General features: G+C 43.6%; 1 protein-coding gene across 1 annotated transcript in view; it reads left to right on the top strand.

Annotated features, from left to right (window-relative positions):
• The first annotated feature begins 8678 nt into the window (after positions 1 to 8678).
• Positions 8679 to 15572, top strand: part of Dhx15 (DEAH-box helicase 15) — a 38273-nt gene continuing 31379 nt past the window's right edge. The window contains exons 1-2 of the mRNA XM_005068778.4: positions 8679 to 8904; positions 14295 to 14730. Coding sequence (XP_005068835.1) covers positions 8834 to 8904; positions 14295 to 14730 — 507 coding nt within the window. The 5' untranslated portion in view covers positions 8679 to 8833. The remainder of the gene's footprint in view (positions 8905 to 14294; positions 14731 to 15572) is intronic.

Raw genomic sequence — 15572 nt, 5'->3', positions numbered from 1 at the left:
GCACCATGTGCCTTTTGAATGAATAACCTCTAATGGAGCTATTTTCTTAACAGGTAGAATTCAAAGATCTAGGAATAAGAAATTGTTCCCAACAATCCATCCTTAGTGTTCTCTCCTAATGGAGACTCTGGGTAACCTAGCACTAAGAGCAATCTGTGTGTGTGTGTGGGGGGGGTCATTTGTTTGTTTTTATTATCATCTGTCTGTCTGTCTGTCTATCTGTCTGTCTGTCTGTCTGTCTATGGTTTTTCAAGACAGGGTTTCTCTGGTTACTCTGTAGGCCAGGATGGACTCAAACTCAGAGGTCTGTCTACCTCTGAGTGCTGGGATTAAAGGCATGTGCCACCACTGCCCAACTATTTATTCTTATTTTAGGTGTATGAATATTTTATGTGAACTCCTGTCCTTTTTAATTTTTATTTTAAAAATTTTCCAGTGTTGTTTACACAGAGGGTTTTACTACATACCCCAGGTTAGCTCTGAGCTCATGATCGAGTTCAGAGTTCATGGCCTCCTAAGTGCTCATGCATGAGGAGAATGGAGGTCCAAGACTTAGATTTGCCTCCTTACGGATAGAGTTTAGGGATCCTTAGCAGGTAAGGAAGCAGGTGACATAGGCACGGGGAAGCATGATTGGATATGAAGGAATCAGTATCTGTCATGGCTCACTTATTGATACTCATTCCAAAATTGGTGATATTAGCATTGTTTGAGGGTATGATACTGGTCTCCAGACATCTAAGAGCTCACCCCCCTGGACAGATGTGCAAGCTCAAAGAGTCTGTACGTGGAACCAAGATGTTAAAAGGCAAACCAGGCAACTGTCAGCAGAGCACTTTTCAAAGGTGTTACCTATAGCCATGCTAACAGCCCAGTCATATGGCCAACACAATTTTGACTTGTAAAGCCATCTAATAGTATCTAAAGGCAAGTGAAGTTAGAGCTTCAGGTTTCCCCTCGGTTTTATCATCACGGCTTAGGGGGGAGAGCTTTATCTCTTTTGGACATTCTCTATTGGTCTTCTCCTATTATGCTTAAGTCCTGACACCTAGTCCTCTGCCTTCCCACAGCTCCTCAGAATAAGACTCTCTGGTCTTTGCGCTGTTATTTTACTTTATGTATTTGTTTTTATATGCTGGGGGTGGGACGCAGTGCCTTGGGCATACTACAAATTGTATATTGACAAGACACCCTGGCATATACCTGTAATCTCAGTAGTCCAGATGTGGGGGTCAGAAAATTAAGAGTTCAAGGTCTTCCTTGACTAGCAGGTTGGGGCCAGCCTAAGCTACATGGGTCCTTGTCTCAAAGATTAAAATTAAATTAAAATATAATAAATATATAAAATATAGAGTAATTGTTCTTCCTAAATTCTTGCCATCGCTGTATCTCCCATATTTGAGAAGTGTGTATTTTCTTTTGCTGGACACCACAGGATCTTTCCAATGTTCTATTCTCCAATATAGTGCAGGTGAAAGATTCAGCGGTTTACCATATTCCTTGTGGTGAATATGTTTTCCTGGATGCCACTGATGTCAGTAATAGACTACAAACTCTAAACCCAGTCACAACACTGTGCTTTCTTGAATCATTCCTTGGCTCAAATATTTGAGGTTGGGTTCCATGAAATGTATACTCCAAACCAAAGATGAATAATCAAGAAGTTTATAAAAGTACATACTTAGGGCCTTCAGTGAAGGAAGGCATGAAAGCAGTTGGGCATGGTGGTGCCTGCCTTTAAATCCCAGCACTAAAGAGGCAGAGGCAGAGGCAGACTTGAATTCCAAGCCAGCTTGATCTACACTGTGAGGTCCAGGACAGCCAGGGCTATGTAGAAAGACCCCATTTGAAACACACACACACACACACACACACACACACACACACACACACACACACTAATGGCATTATAGTACTTATTTAATGTGAGCAAAGCTCTGGTATTGCAGGGAAAACATTCATATACTGAATCTCAACAAAACTTCCTGGCTTATGAGAATGTGGGTATACCACCAGGACATGTGTCCTGAACCTATGAGGGTAGGGCCAGGGGTTCTGATTGTAACCCTTAGGATGAAACCACAACCATGAACATATTGCTTCTTTGAGTTCTGCAAGTCATTGTAACAAATTGTTAAACTGGAACTTGTAGGTGGTTGGACAGAGACCCTGGCCGTCTGAGGACAGCTGAGTTTATAGATGGCACCTAGGGAGAGGACATCTTCAGGATTTTTTTGGGGGGGGGAATCTTCAGGATTTTTTGTTTGTTAGGTTTATACATTTTATTTTATGTATGTGTGTTTTACCTTGTGTGAGCCTATGCATATGCCTGGTGCCTGTGGAGGTCAGAAGAGGGTGATGGATCCCTAGGAACTGGAGTTGCAGATTGTTGTGACCTGCATATAGATTTAGGAACTGAACTCAGCTCCCCCTCAAGAGCAAGGGGTGCTTTGAACCACCTTTCTAGCCCTACATCTTCAGTTTTATTAGGGATGTTGGTCTTAACTTTTGGGGTCTGAGGTAACATCATGTAGCTTATGACCAAACTGCATTGTGGTCCAGAGATGCCGTCTACAGTGGTTGCTTCTCCATTGCTGTGATCGAATTATCCAGCACAGGCAGCTTAAAGAAAGAAAGATTCCTTTGGATTCATGTTCCCAGAGTGTTTATTCCATTGTGGCAGGAGAGGCGTGATGGAGGAGCTCACTCTACAGTGTGTCAGGAAGAAGAGAGTATGGTGGTTTCAATGAGAAATGCCCTCCATAGTCTTGGGCACTTAAACACTTGGTCCCTAGGTGGTTGTGCTGTCTGGGGAGTGTTCCAAAGAAACACACCCTGAGCAGAGCCAAAGAAACACTTCGGCCTTGCAAACAGAACCAAGGAAATGTGCTCTGACCCTGAAACCAGTGCCAAAGAAACACACTTTGTCCCTGGAATAAGAGCCAGTGAAAGAAATACACCTTGGCCCTAAAACTAGAGCCAAAAGGCTAAAAAGGACCAGTGAAAGAAATGCATGTTGGCCTTGAAGCCAGAGCCAAATCTGACCCTAACCCTGTGCAGAAAAATAACCAATCCCTGAGCAGGAGATCTAGCCATCCTAAGATCAGGGATTGAAATCTGACCAATCCCCACCCTGGAAAACCCCACCCCTAAGAAGCCCTATATAAACCCTGTGTCTGTTCAGCTTGTGACTATTCGTGCTGCCCAGCTGTCCTCTACCACTCTGGCAGAGGGCAACCACTCTCCTGGATTCTTCCCTCCCAATAAATCTCTTAAATGAGGTTTGGGTGAAGATCCTCTTTTGATGGAGCAGAGACGACTCTGGGTAGAGCAGAGCAGGACTGTAACACTTCCTTCCCTTGGCAAACTGAAGTTGTTACACTGTCCAGGGGAATGGAGCTGAATTGTAACAACTTCGCTGGGAAGCCCTTTCCTGCGGGAGCACAGCTGATACACTGGGGAACCTTTTCCCTGAAGCAAGGCTGTAAACTGCTATGCTTACTGTGACCTGTGTTATTTCTTGGCTCCTGAGTGCCAGAATACCTTTCTATCCAAGCTATAACACCCAGTATTCTGTAACTCCTGAGTGCCAGAATACCTTTCCATCTGAGCTGTAACACTCAGTACTCTTTGGCTCCCGAGTACCATAATCTATCCCTTTCCATCCCATCTGATCCGTTGAAATGCTTACAGGGAGGTCTAGGTGTTGCAGCATTGCTGGTGGAAGAATGTTACTCCAGGGGTGGTTTTGAGATTAAAAAGCCTCCCCTGCCTCCAATTGGCCCTCTCTGCTCTGTGCTTGCAGTTCAACATCTGAACTTTCAGCTTTCTACTCTTGGACCCATACTTTCTGTTTGCTGCCATGCTCTTCCTGCTATTATGGAGCTGAAAGTCAAACTAAACCCTTTCTCCTGTAAGATGTCTTGGTCATGGTGTTCTATCACAGTAATAGGACCTTCCAAATTTGTGATACTATCTGGGAAACAAACATTGTAAACACAAGTCGATAGGGATATTGCATAGTCAATAACACCATCAGAAAAAAAGAACTCAGTGGGTCCCTCAAGGAGTTCATATGTTTTGTAGCTCACAGCTTTCCTGGGTTGGAGAGACATCTCTAGTCTTTCTACTGTTGAAGTACACACTCTGACTACCTTGATCACTCAGCTTTCTTTAGCTAAGCAAGTTCCTGAGAGCACTGGAGGCTGAAGGGTTGTCTGTGGGTAGCACTCCGATTGCTGAGGAATGTCTCACTCTGGAAGTAGGGTTTTGGTGGCAAGTCACAGCACCCACTACATACTGTAACTATTTATAGTTCTTAAATAGCAGAGAGGACAAGTTGATTAAAAACGGTACTGAAGGGCTAGAGAGATAACTCAGTGGTTAAGAGCATTAGTTACTCTTCCAGAAGATCCAGGTTTGATGTACAAACCCATAAGGAGGCTCACAACTGTCTCTAACTCCAGTTCCAGGAATCCAATTCCTTATTTTGGCCTCCATTGGGGCCAGGCAGGAATATGGTGCACAGACACACATGCAGGCAAAACACCCATACAAAATAAAAGAAGCACTTAAAACTATTATAAATGTGCATTTTTTCATAGATACAGATAATTCGCTGGGTGGTGGTAGCACATGCCTTTAATCCCAGCACTTGGGAGGCAGAGGCAAGTGGATCTTTGAATTTGAGGCCAGCCTGGTCTACAAGTTCTAGGACAGTCAAGCTACACAGAGAAGTTCTGTCTCAAAAAACTAAAAGCCAAGCCGAACCAAACCAAACCAAACCAAACCAAGCAACAACAAAAGCCCCAAGATAATTCAAAAAGGGAGATGGGTAGACTGATTGTGGCAAATCCCAAATATTGATCATTCTCCTACTTACGTGTTCTGCTATTTTAGGCCATATGTCCTTAGCAGGGCTCCCTGGGCTGTGCACACTTCCCTTTCTAGTATCTGTTGTTCTCTCTGAGGCCTATAAGCATCTCTAAAGTTTTAGGGCTTCTGTTTGAGATGTTTTCCTCCTTTTCTTCCTGTCCACTTTTTTGGTTTTATTCCATTTTGTTTTTTGGAAACAAGGTTTCTCTGTGTAGCTCTGGCTGACTTCCAGTTTAGAGATCTGCCTGCCTTCCCGGTGCTGGGGTTGAAGATGTGTGCCACCATACCCAGCGCTCCCTGGCTACTTTATATTACCCTTCTGGGTCTTTATCTACATGTCTCTTTTCTCAGAGTGTCTTCTTTCTACCTCAGTCTAGATCAAGACCATTTATAACATGCCTCTGTAGATGGCATTTTTAGCACTTGTCTCAGGCCCACCAAAAGTCATTGTCCATGCATGTAGCCGGTTATGCTGTTTCTCTTTCTAGTAAGTTCCACGAAGGCAGAAATCATGCCTGTCCTATTTTTTCCTGTTTCTCTAGCACGGAACTCAATGACTGACATTGGCTTAAACATATCCATTGAATGAATAAACTAAAGATTGATGTGATGTGATGGTTAATCTAGATTGTCAGCTTGATACTTCTGAAATCAACTAAAACCCAAGCAACTGGCATGCCTATGAGAAACTTTTCTTTTCTTCCCTTCTTTTTTTTTTTTTTTTTTTTTTTTTTTTTTGAGGCTGGTCTTTTGATTTAGCTCTGGCCATCCTGGAATTCGGTAAGTAGAACCAGCTGGCCTTGAACTCACAGAGATCTACTACTGCCTCTGCTTCCCAAGTGCTGGAATTACCTCAGTGGTAGCCCATATGAAATGATGTGGCAGGATGAAGCTTTTGCTCTTTTTCTGTTTGCCTATTATGCCTGAGTCATGAGCCCCCTGGAGACCACCAGGAGTCCAAATTTGTATGCAAAATCAAAGAGCCTTTATTGCAAGCTTGAACCTGGGCTCTCAGTCTGCTCCCACACAGCGGCTGGATCAGGGAGAGCACTGAGCTCAGTTATGGCAGGGCTTTTAAAGAGTAAATGATAGGGTGGGGAGGGGAATTCTGGACTCAGATGGGGGTTGAACTCCTGATTGGCCAGGTATGAGGTAACAGAAGTCTTGTCAAACAGGGATTGGTGCTGGCATTGCTCTAAGGAAATTGGCAACCTATAAACAAGTTAGGTAAGCTATTCTTAACGTTCTGGAGCATCTAGTACTTGTTTGTCTCAATTCTGATTGGTGCCCCTACAGGGTAAAGTCTGTGGTTTCTCCTGGTTATTGTAAGGGTGAGGCCTAGTCCCAGTATTGTTAGCTTGCAGCCTGTCATGGCTGCACTGATATTAAGTTAGGCTTCTTCAGGCCTCATCCGTCCTGCTGCTGAGGCATTCCTTCCCTGGTATTAGAACCTATTTCTTTGGGACTCCAACATAGACCAAAGACCATCTGAGATATCCAGCTTCACAGACTGAACAACCACAGGATTCTTGGCCTTTCTGTTAGGGGACAGAGACTAGCCAGAGCATAGTCTTTAAGTCACGATAATAAATTCATGTATATTTATGATATATATACACGTATGTATATATATGTGTGTATATATTCTATCAGTTCTGTTTGGAAAAGACTGTTGTATCATAGAAGCTGTGATGATAATTCACATGAGATCCTTCTGGGATCTGGTCCACTAACATACGCTTTAGAGAGAAGAGGATGCTCATGGGGTTTACAATTCTCAGGAATCTGCATAAGAGGCTGGTCCTGTCCGGGAGATACGGAGGGAGGGAAACAACCGGCAGTGGTGGGGCTGACTCCGAACTCAGAGAGCCCATTGCCCTGCCCTCTGGAGTGCTGGGATTAAAGGTGTGTGCTGCCACACCGGCCTAATGGACTGTAGTGTACATTTAGGATAGAAAGTTGTATTGGATCCTGTGAAAGTAATAAAAAGATACTCATTTTCGCCCGGCAGTGGTGGGTCTTGCCTTTAATCCCAGCACTTGGGAGGCAGAGGCAGGGGGATCTCTGAGAGTTCAAGGCCAGCCTGGTCTACAGAGTGAGTTCCAGGACATCGAGGGCTGTTACACAGATAAACCCTGTCTCGAAAAACAAAACCAAACACACAAAAAGCACTCATTTTCTTTGTGTTGCTATTTGTTACAAAAATGGATAAGTTGGGGGCTGGAGAGATGGCTCAGAGGTTAAGAGCACTGACTGCTCTTCCAGAGGTCATGAGTTCAATTCCCAGCAACCACATGGTGGCTCACAACCATCCGTAATGAGATCTGGTGCCCTCTGCTGGTGTGTAGACGTACATGGGGGCAGGGTGTTGTGTTCATAATAAATAAATCTTTAAAAAAAAATGGATAAGTTGCCATCTGCGATTTTTCTGTTGTAGTTTTGAGAATTTGCAAGGAACTAGAGCCAAGGGGCAGCCAAGGGAAGCCGTGACGTGAAGTTGATACCCTGTGTGTTGGGCTGGTCCTGAGACCTTTCTCTCGCACTTCTGGGAAGGAAAGGAACTGACCAAGCACATAGACTGTAATGTTGTGGGAATTCCGCCATTCCGTCCAGTGACCAAATGGAGCGGCTTTTTCTTTATTCTTTTTGGCCTTATGGGTATGATATCCGTGACCCCTTAAAAACAGTGGGGGGAGGATCCCATGCTCTCTTGAGTGGTCAGACCAAGAGCAAGCAGCAGAGAAGCAGGCTGCTTGCAGTTTGGTTTCATCACCCTTGGGTGGAACTGCAGGACGGCGGCGGCGGCTCAGCTCTGTTCCGTGTCGTTGAGTGTATCTTATAGATTTCATGCCTTAGTAAGTCTTACCTGGCCCCATAACCCAGCATCCCGCATTCACAAAACTTTTTTTAAATTTTTTTTTTTTTCGAGACAGGGTTTTTCTGTGGCTTTGGAGGCTGTCCTGGAACTAGCTCTTGTAGACCAGGCTGGTCTTGAACTCACAGAGATACGCCTGCCTCTGCCTAAGGAGTGCTGGAATTAAAGGCGTGCACCACTACCCTCCAGGCCTACAGTAGAGTCTTAATGGCTGAGGATAGCCTCCTGCTGAGTTTCAGGATAGCCAGGGCTACACAAGAGAAACCCAAGGCAAACCGAACAAAGACCGGTAGAGCTAACACTGCCATAGACCTAATATGTACTCTTTGCACTCAAACGGAGGAAGACTAGGGCAGAGGATTGGAGGCAAAGTAAGATGCATAGTAAGATTACCTCCAACTTTCTGCACTCTATTCAAAACACCTATAGCTTGAATAAACAGATGTTATCTGTTCTGGGGCAAATGAGCAACACGAGTCGCGGTAAATTAACATTTTTCTCAACTTGTTGGGCATAGGGCGTTACAACTGCAAATTCTGGTTCTGGAGTTATAAAAATAGGTGTGTCCCGCTCTGCTGCTTATCGTCTGTGTGATCCTCATTATTTTCCTAACCTTGCTGAGCTACAAACCCTAAAAGCAAAAGTAAAGACACTGACGGATACATTTCCGAAATAGGATTAGGCTTTTTCAAGTTTCCCAGCGGACTCCAGACGGCGAGGAACAGCTCGAGGCGCGTCTCTGTTTCTCCCCAGCCGCGGCGAACCCCTTCCGAGGGAGAGGGAGGAGCCCGCGGGGCGCAGAACCTTTCAGCCAATCGCACAGCAGGAGGGGCTGGAGTTCCCGCCTCCGATCGGCGTGCGCGCGCACCACGCCTGCACGCCCGCGGCGGAGGCGCGCGCGCAGGCCCATCCCTCGTCGCGGCCGCCATTTTAGCTCCTGGTTCGGGCCGCACGGAGCGGGCTGTGGTGGCGGGAGGGGTGGGGGTCCCCGCGAGTTGAGCAGCGGGCCTCTTCGGTGTGGATCAGGCTGCTGGAGTCTCTGTTCTTCCTTCCTTCCTAAGCGTCCGCTCTAGGAGCTCGAGGATGTCCAAGCGGCATCGGTTGGACCTTGGGGAGGATTACCCCTCCGGCAAGAAGCGTGCGGGGACCGATGGGTAAGGCGGGCCGGGGCGCGCGGTCGCGGCCCAGGCTTTGTTGGCTTGTGGCGGGGAGCAGGCCCGGCGGCCGAGTCTTTGTCTAGCGCCGGCCGGCTTAGGGGCGCGGGCTGAGCGTGTGCGGCGAGGGCGAGAGGCCTGTGGTGGCCACGAGGCCGCGGGCCGCGAGGCCTCGGTGCTCGCGTGAGGCTCGCAGCCGGGGAGAGCGGCCGGAACCCGGTGGCCAAGGGCACCGGGCCGCGGGCGGCCGTGCACGGTGGCGGGAGCAGTCTGCTTGGCGGTAGAGGCGAGCCGGCCGCGGGGTGCACTGTTTGGCGGGAGACGGCGGGCCTCCTTCCATTGAGGCACTTCAGGGGAGGCCGTTGCCAACTTCCGCCCTCCGCCTGCCCTCCCGCCATCTCCTTTATTTCCTGCTTTGCTTAAAAATCGGTCTCGCCTAGCATCACTGGGGTAGGACTGTGGAAAGATGTATTTTCCCCTCCGCTGCATAAGTTGCTTTCTATCCCCTCCCCGCTTTGAATTCACTTTTCAAAAAGTGGTGTTAGGCGTGTATGAGCAAACAGCCCACGTGCAGATTGAGAAATGCTCATACCGATTCTTGGTCTGGCAGTTTGCTTCCTTGTCGTACTTTCGCAAAGGGAAGAGGTACTTAGCATGTAAGCAGTCGTATTAAAATGATCACCTCCCAGTTTTCCTCCTTTTCCCAGGTCATACTTAAAATGCACTTTGGTTTATATTCCTACGCCCCACTTTAGACCGTTGTATGTTTTCACTTCGGCAGACATACAGAGAATTGTTTGGTTACTTAAAAAACAAAATCCACAGAGGCCCGAACATCCAAATGTGTTGCATGGCTTTATCGGTTTGTACCCTGTGACACCGACTTCTGTGGCCTCTTGGGTTTTTATTCACGGACAGTCCTTTGGGGTTGATTTCTAACTATGAGTGTGACATATAGGTCAGGGTAGGATGTGTTCTGATACTCTAATTAGATTGAAATGTTGAGCATGGTATGCAGAATGTCACATTTTGATTGTGTAGATTTTTTTAAAGTCTCGTAATACCAGGCATTGTGATAGCATAGCATCATAAGACAGCTTCTTAGGCCGTCCTCTCAAGCAAAAATGCCAAAGTTAGTATATGAGCTGGTCATAGTACTTAGAGGTAGAAACACGGTGTATTCTCCAAGGGAGAGCAGAGTTACAGTGAGCTTTTCCATGCTTTATAGTGGCATCCAGAACTCCACTTTTCTCAACGTGAAACTTAGGAATGTAGTTAGACATTCACTTGTCATAATGATATTTCTTTTGGGTTGGTAAAGGCAGGGACGGCATTTGTTCTGAACGTCTATGAAGCTAAAATGAATGTCACATTTGGCTAAGATGCAACTAATTTCTCTGTCAGAGGCTACATTGGAATAAATACCAGGAAATAGTTCATTCGGTGCTTATTGTGTGTATGTTCATCATTCAAAAAGCTTTTATTAGGATTAGGGCTTCCGTGTTACATGTGTATATGGTGATTCCTTTTTCCTTGCAAAACATAACCTTGGTAAAATGGTCTTTTGGGTGTATCATGGTGGCATCATATTTCCTCTGAGTATTACATATTTGTCAGTATAGAAGAGTTAGTTCATTTGTACAGTAATTAATTTCTAGAGACACTGTTTCCTAAGGTTTTTTTTTGAGTACCTTTTCTTATAGAACTGTTTTTCTTTAGTAATGAGTTTATATAACATTTGTGCTTGATGTGCCCTCCCCCCACCACACACTTAGTTTAATGCACTTTTGGCAGCCAGGGATCCTTTGCCCCTCCCTCCCTCCCTGGTTAGTGTATTTGACAGCATAGGCTTTTTCATTTTGTGAACCCAGTTGTCAGCAGACCCTGTTTTATCTTAACAGTACACCTTTTTGTGTGTGAATACATGCCACTGCTTGTGTGTGGCCTTCAGAAGAAAACATGGTTTTCTGTTAACCTCCTTCCACGATATGGGCCTCAGGGGTCAACTTAGGGCTTCAGTCTTGGTGGCAAGTGCCTTTACTAGCTGAGCATCTCACCAGCTTTGGAAGAATCTGAAAATAAGGACATTTTCATTCTAATGGTTTTTTAAGATTTCTGATATGAACATTTAATTACAGAAGAGTAGGTGCTTTGCAAGTAGAAGTGTTTGGTGCAACTAAGATGAAATAATTGGATGTAGTGGACAAAAAATGTTCTTGTGTAAAAGTATTAAGGAAAAAAATCAGGAAATTACTCCAGATCTTCATTTCTATCTTTGGAGAGCTTATTCATAAATGTGAGCTGTAATACTAGTGAGCTCTCAGGATTTGTGTGCATGCATGCTTTGATTTTTTTTTTCACTCATAACCACACTGTTAGCTAGCCTTCCCATTGGTTGCATAGGTGCATCTCCTGTCTTGCTCAGTGAGGCTAAGTAACTTCCCATGTTTTATTTTGTAGATAGATGAAAAGCATTAGCATCTGTGTGTGTAAATATAAACACATGCCTAGAAGTTCTGAAAGTGAGATTGTCAGAAAAAGCAGTGTTTATGTAAAATATTCTGATGTAGATGACTAGTTTCCATCCTTATTAACAATTATAGTTGTGCCTGTTATTCCATGTACAATTTAAACTGAGCCATAAGTAGTAACCAGTATTTGTCCATACATTGCAGATATGCCCGTAAACATTGTCACAGTATTAGCTTACTTAATGTTACTAGTTCCATATCAATAGACGAACCTTGAATGTGAGGAAGGAAACACTGACTGTTCTTGATAAATGTCATAGTGTTGACTAAAGAACTATTTAGAGCCTGCTTTGCCTTTCTTCTGAGACAGTGTTTCTCTACATAGCTCTGGTTATCCTAGAAACTCACCGTGTAGACCAGAGATCAGCCTGCTGCCTCTGTCTCCAAGTTCTGGGGTTAAAGATGTGTGCTTCCATACCAGGATTGTTTTTATTTTCTTTGAAATTAAAAGTGGTATGCTTAACTAGCAAATTCTTATGAGCAAAACTTTTTGTAAGTGCCCATTGAAACAAGATACTGCATATGGACAAGTCTACCTATGCATGGAGAGGGACTTAAACATTTTTTAACTTTGTCACTCAAGAGTAGCCAGTGTGAACTGCAGCATCTTTTCTAGACAATTGAAGTAGTTTTCTGCATCCCAAATGTTTTCTTGATGGTTTGTTGATATTTTTCACTTTGCCGAGTAGATATTGAGTTTTAGGCCTTTTCTGTGTTTTTTTCAGCTAGTTGTCTTTCCCCTTTCTTGGGGGGTGGTATTAAATTCTCCCTACTGATCATTGAATCCTTGTGTTTTGTATTGTATTTCTTTCTCTGCGATAGTAATGAAGCTGTAGGTGAAATGTGTCCTGGAAAAGGTGTGTGTTAGTGTAGGTGTTAATTTATCACATAACATTTGTCTGGTACCTCTTCCCCCAGGTTTTGTTGTTTTGGAAAGGTTCCTATTTTAACTGATATCATACGTTTAAATATGGGAGATGCATGTTTAGTTTCTTTTTGTCCTTTTTGAAGTGATAACTACAAATATAAATTCCTTTTTAAGAGTTGTGTGTGTGCACGTGTGTGCGCACACACATGCTGAATACTTTGCCCAGTTGGTTGAGACAGTGTCTCACTGATGTGAAGCTGACTTTTTTCTGAAGCTGACCATTTTTTTTTTCAGCTAGGCTGGCCTTCAAACTCTTGAGATCCACCCTCACCAATGCTGGGTTACAGGCACCACAAGGTCATACCTGACTTACAGATTTGAACTCAGGTTTTCTTGCTTTCACAGTAAGTGGACCACTGAACCACTAGGCCTGCAAAGGTATCCAGTCCTTGAGCTGTTTGAGACTATATGTCTCCTTTGCTTTATAAACTTCATTTTGAGGTGATATCAGTGCCCAGTTAAAGAGCACCTAAATGAGAAGCAAAAAGAGCAACAAATGTGATGATATATTTCAAAGATAAGTTAAGGCTCATATTTGAAGTTTTAAGATTTATATTCTTCCCTTCCTCCTTCCCTCCTTTGGGAGGCAGTTTCTAGGCAGGTTTATCTGTGTTAACAGTCAGGTGTTCAGGAATTCTCTTTTGTAGGTCAGGCTGGCCTTGAACTCACAGATCTGATGTCCTCTGCCTCCCAAGTGCTGGGATTAAAGGTGTACCAGTATGGCCTGGTTTGTTTTATGTTTTTTATTTCTTCAGTAATCTTTTACCTATATACTTTTGATTTCTTTGGTTTTTGGGTGGCATGTGAAGATTTATTTTTTCAGTTTTATGTTGTATTTATGATTCTGTAGTGGGTGGACATTAGGATGGGAGAAGTCATATGCTAATAGGGCTTTACCTCACTGAAGTTTGTATGGGATAGAGTCCCATATTTTATGAACAAAATCAGATGCAGTTGTCAGCTTACCAGTGTTATGGCTGAACCATTCTCATACAGTGCTGTTTGGGAAGCCTTTTAGTTGTATTCTGCTTAAGGTATTTACTGTTACTCCCCTACAAGACTGGACATGGATGCTCTTTCCTGCTGTACTGTACAGATACTTGTGTCACAGGAAATGACCTTTATGTGTTGTAAGTAAAGAACAAAGATAGGTTTGGGGGTTTCTGACGTCTCCACATTGCCTCAATGTTTTAGTTCAGTTCCCAAAATCTTATGGCATTTTGTGGTATATGAGTTGAGTTTGCTCCATTAGGATTATCTGTTGTAGATACCAGAAATGACTAATTAAAATTATCCTTAGTTCAGTAAAATGATTGCTTAATTTTGCAACAGTTTTATATTGTATGAACTTTGTTTTTAATTTGACTACATTTCATTTTGATTCATCAAGATATATAGATTACAATGAACTCACAGAGATCTACCTGCCTCTGCCTACCATGTCCAGCTTCAGTTTTTGTTGTATTTTGTTTTTTTGAGACAGTGTTTCTCTGTATTGCTTTGGAGCCTGTATGTCCTGGCACTCTCATTGTAGACCAGGCTGCCTTCAGGCTCACAGATATCGGTCTGCCTCTGCCTCCCCAGTGCAGAGGGGATTAAAGGTGTGTGCCACTAACGCCCGGCTTGTTTTTTGTTTTAAGTTTTATTATATTATATATATATATATATATCTTGTGTTGAGGAGAGCTAAGAAGAGTTGGTCCTCCTACCACCATGTGGATTCTGGTATTGAATTCAGGTTGTTAGACTTGGACTCAAACCTCATTTTGATGGTCTGTGGATCAGTTCTTAAGGTTTTAGAAGGATGGAACTAGAGACCTTGCCTAGTAAAGGATGTTTATGGAGGTGCATGAAAAATGCGATCATTTCTAATAATTCATTGAGATATTTTATGTATAATTACTGTGATTTTTAAATTTTTATATTTCCAGGAAAGACCGGGATAGAGACCGGGATAGAGAAGACCGATCTAAAGATCGTGACCGAGAACGTGATAGAGGAGATAGAGAACGGGAAAGGGAGAAAGAAAAGGAAAAAGAATTGAGAGCTTCCACCAACGCTATGCTTATCAGTGCTGGATTGCCACCTTTAAAAGCTTCTCATTCAGCTCACTCAACCCACTCGGCTCATTCAACACATTCTACACATTCTGCCCATTCAACACACACTGGGCACGCAGGACACACGTCACTTCCACAGTGCATTAATCCATTTACCAACCTGCCCCATACGCCTCGATATTACGATATTCTAAAGAAGCGGCTTCAGCTCCCTGTTTGGGAATACAAGGATAGGTTTACAGATATTCTTGTTAGACATCAGTCATTTGTACTGGTTGGTGAGACTGGGTCTGGTAAGACAACACAGGTGAGTTGTTAAATACTGTGGTAAATACGCTATGCTGGTGTTTAAACTTAAGTAAATGTGCTGCTTTGTCACGATAGTCATTTTTTATTTGTTCATTTCCAATTGTCTGAAGAAGAGTGCTTTGGTGAATGCTTTTTAGTGACTTTTAGGGTATTATTCTAGTAGAGAGGGCTGGTTTCTTAGTCTATGGAGGAAAAGAACTGCTATCTTTTCATCTTGTTATTCTGAATGTAGCAGGAAAACCCTGGGACAGTAGAGTTAGGAGTGCAAACTTTGTTTCCTAGTGCTTGAGTGGAGTGATCTGAAACATTGGGGATAGTTTTCTTTGTTAAAATATTTGAATAGTGTTACAAATTGAAGTTTCCAGTAATGCTAACACATTTAATTCCAGCATTTAGGAATCAGAGGTAGACAGGTCTCTGAATTCAAGGTCACCCTTGTCTATGTGAGTTCCCATCTCACAGAAAGAAAAAGATTAGAAATGCTACAAAGATGCAAAGTCAAGTTGTCACCTGCCTTCGCCACCCCATATAATACTAAACACAGTTACAGGTGTCTCACTAGGTGTCTGTAGTTTTTAAACATGAACTAACTAGACCCTGTTGATAGAAGATGCAGCCTGTTTTTATGTTTTGTATTTTATTGCATCTATTTATGTGTATATGTTTGTATGGGTGCTCCCAGGCCCTAGCATGTGGGTGGTAATCAGGCTAACTTGGGCAGGTCCTCTTTTATGATACAGGTACTTAGGATTGAACTCAAGTTGTCAGGCTTAATGGCAAATGCCTGTAACTCAAGTGAATTTACTTGTTGGCCATAGGCTTTGTTTGTGGCATTGGGGG

This window comes from Mesocricetus auratus, unplaced genomic scaffold (genome assembly GCF_017639785.1).
Source record: "Mesocricetus auratus isolate SY011 unplaced genomic scaffold, BCM_Maur_2.0 Super-Scaffold_100006, whole genome shotgun sequence".
In the NCBI taxonomy this organism is placed as follows: Eukaryota; Metazoa; Chordata; class Mammalia; order Rodentia; family Cricetidae; genus Mesocricetus; species Mesocricetus auratus.
This window is presented reverse-complemented; position numbering and strand designations above follow the sequence as displayed.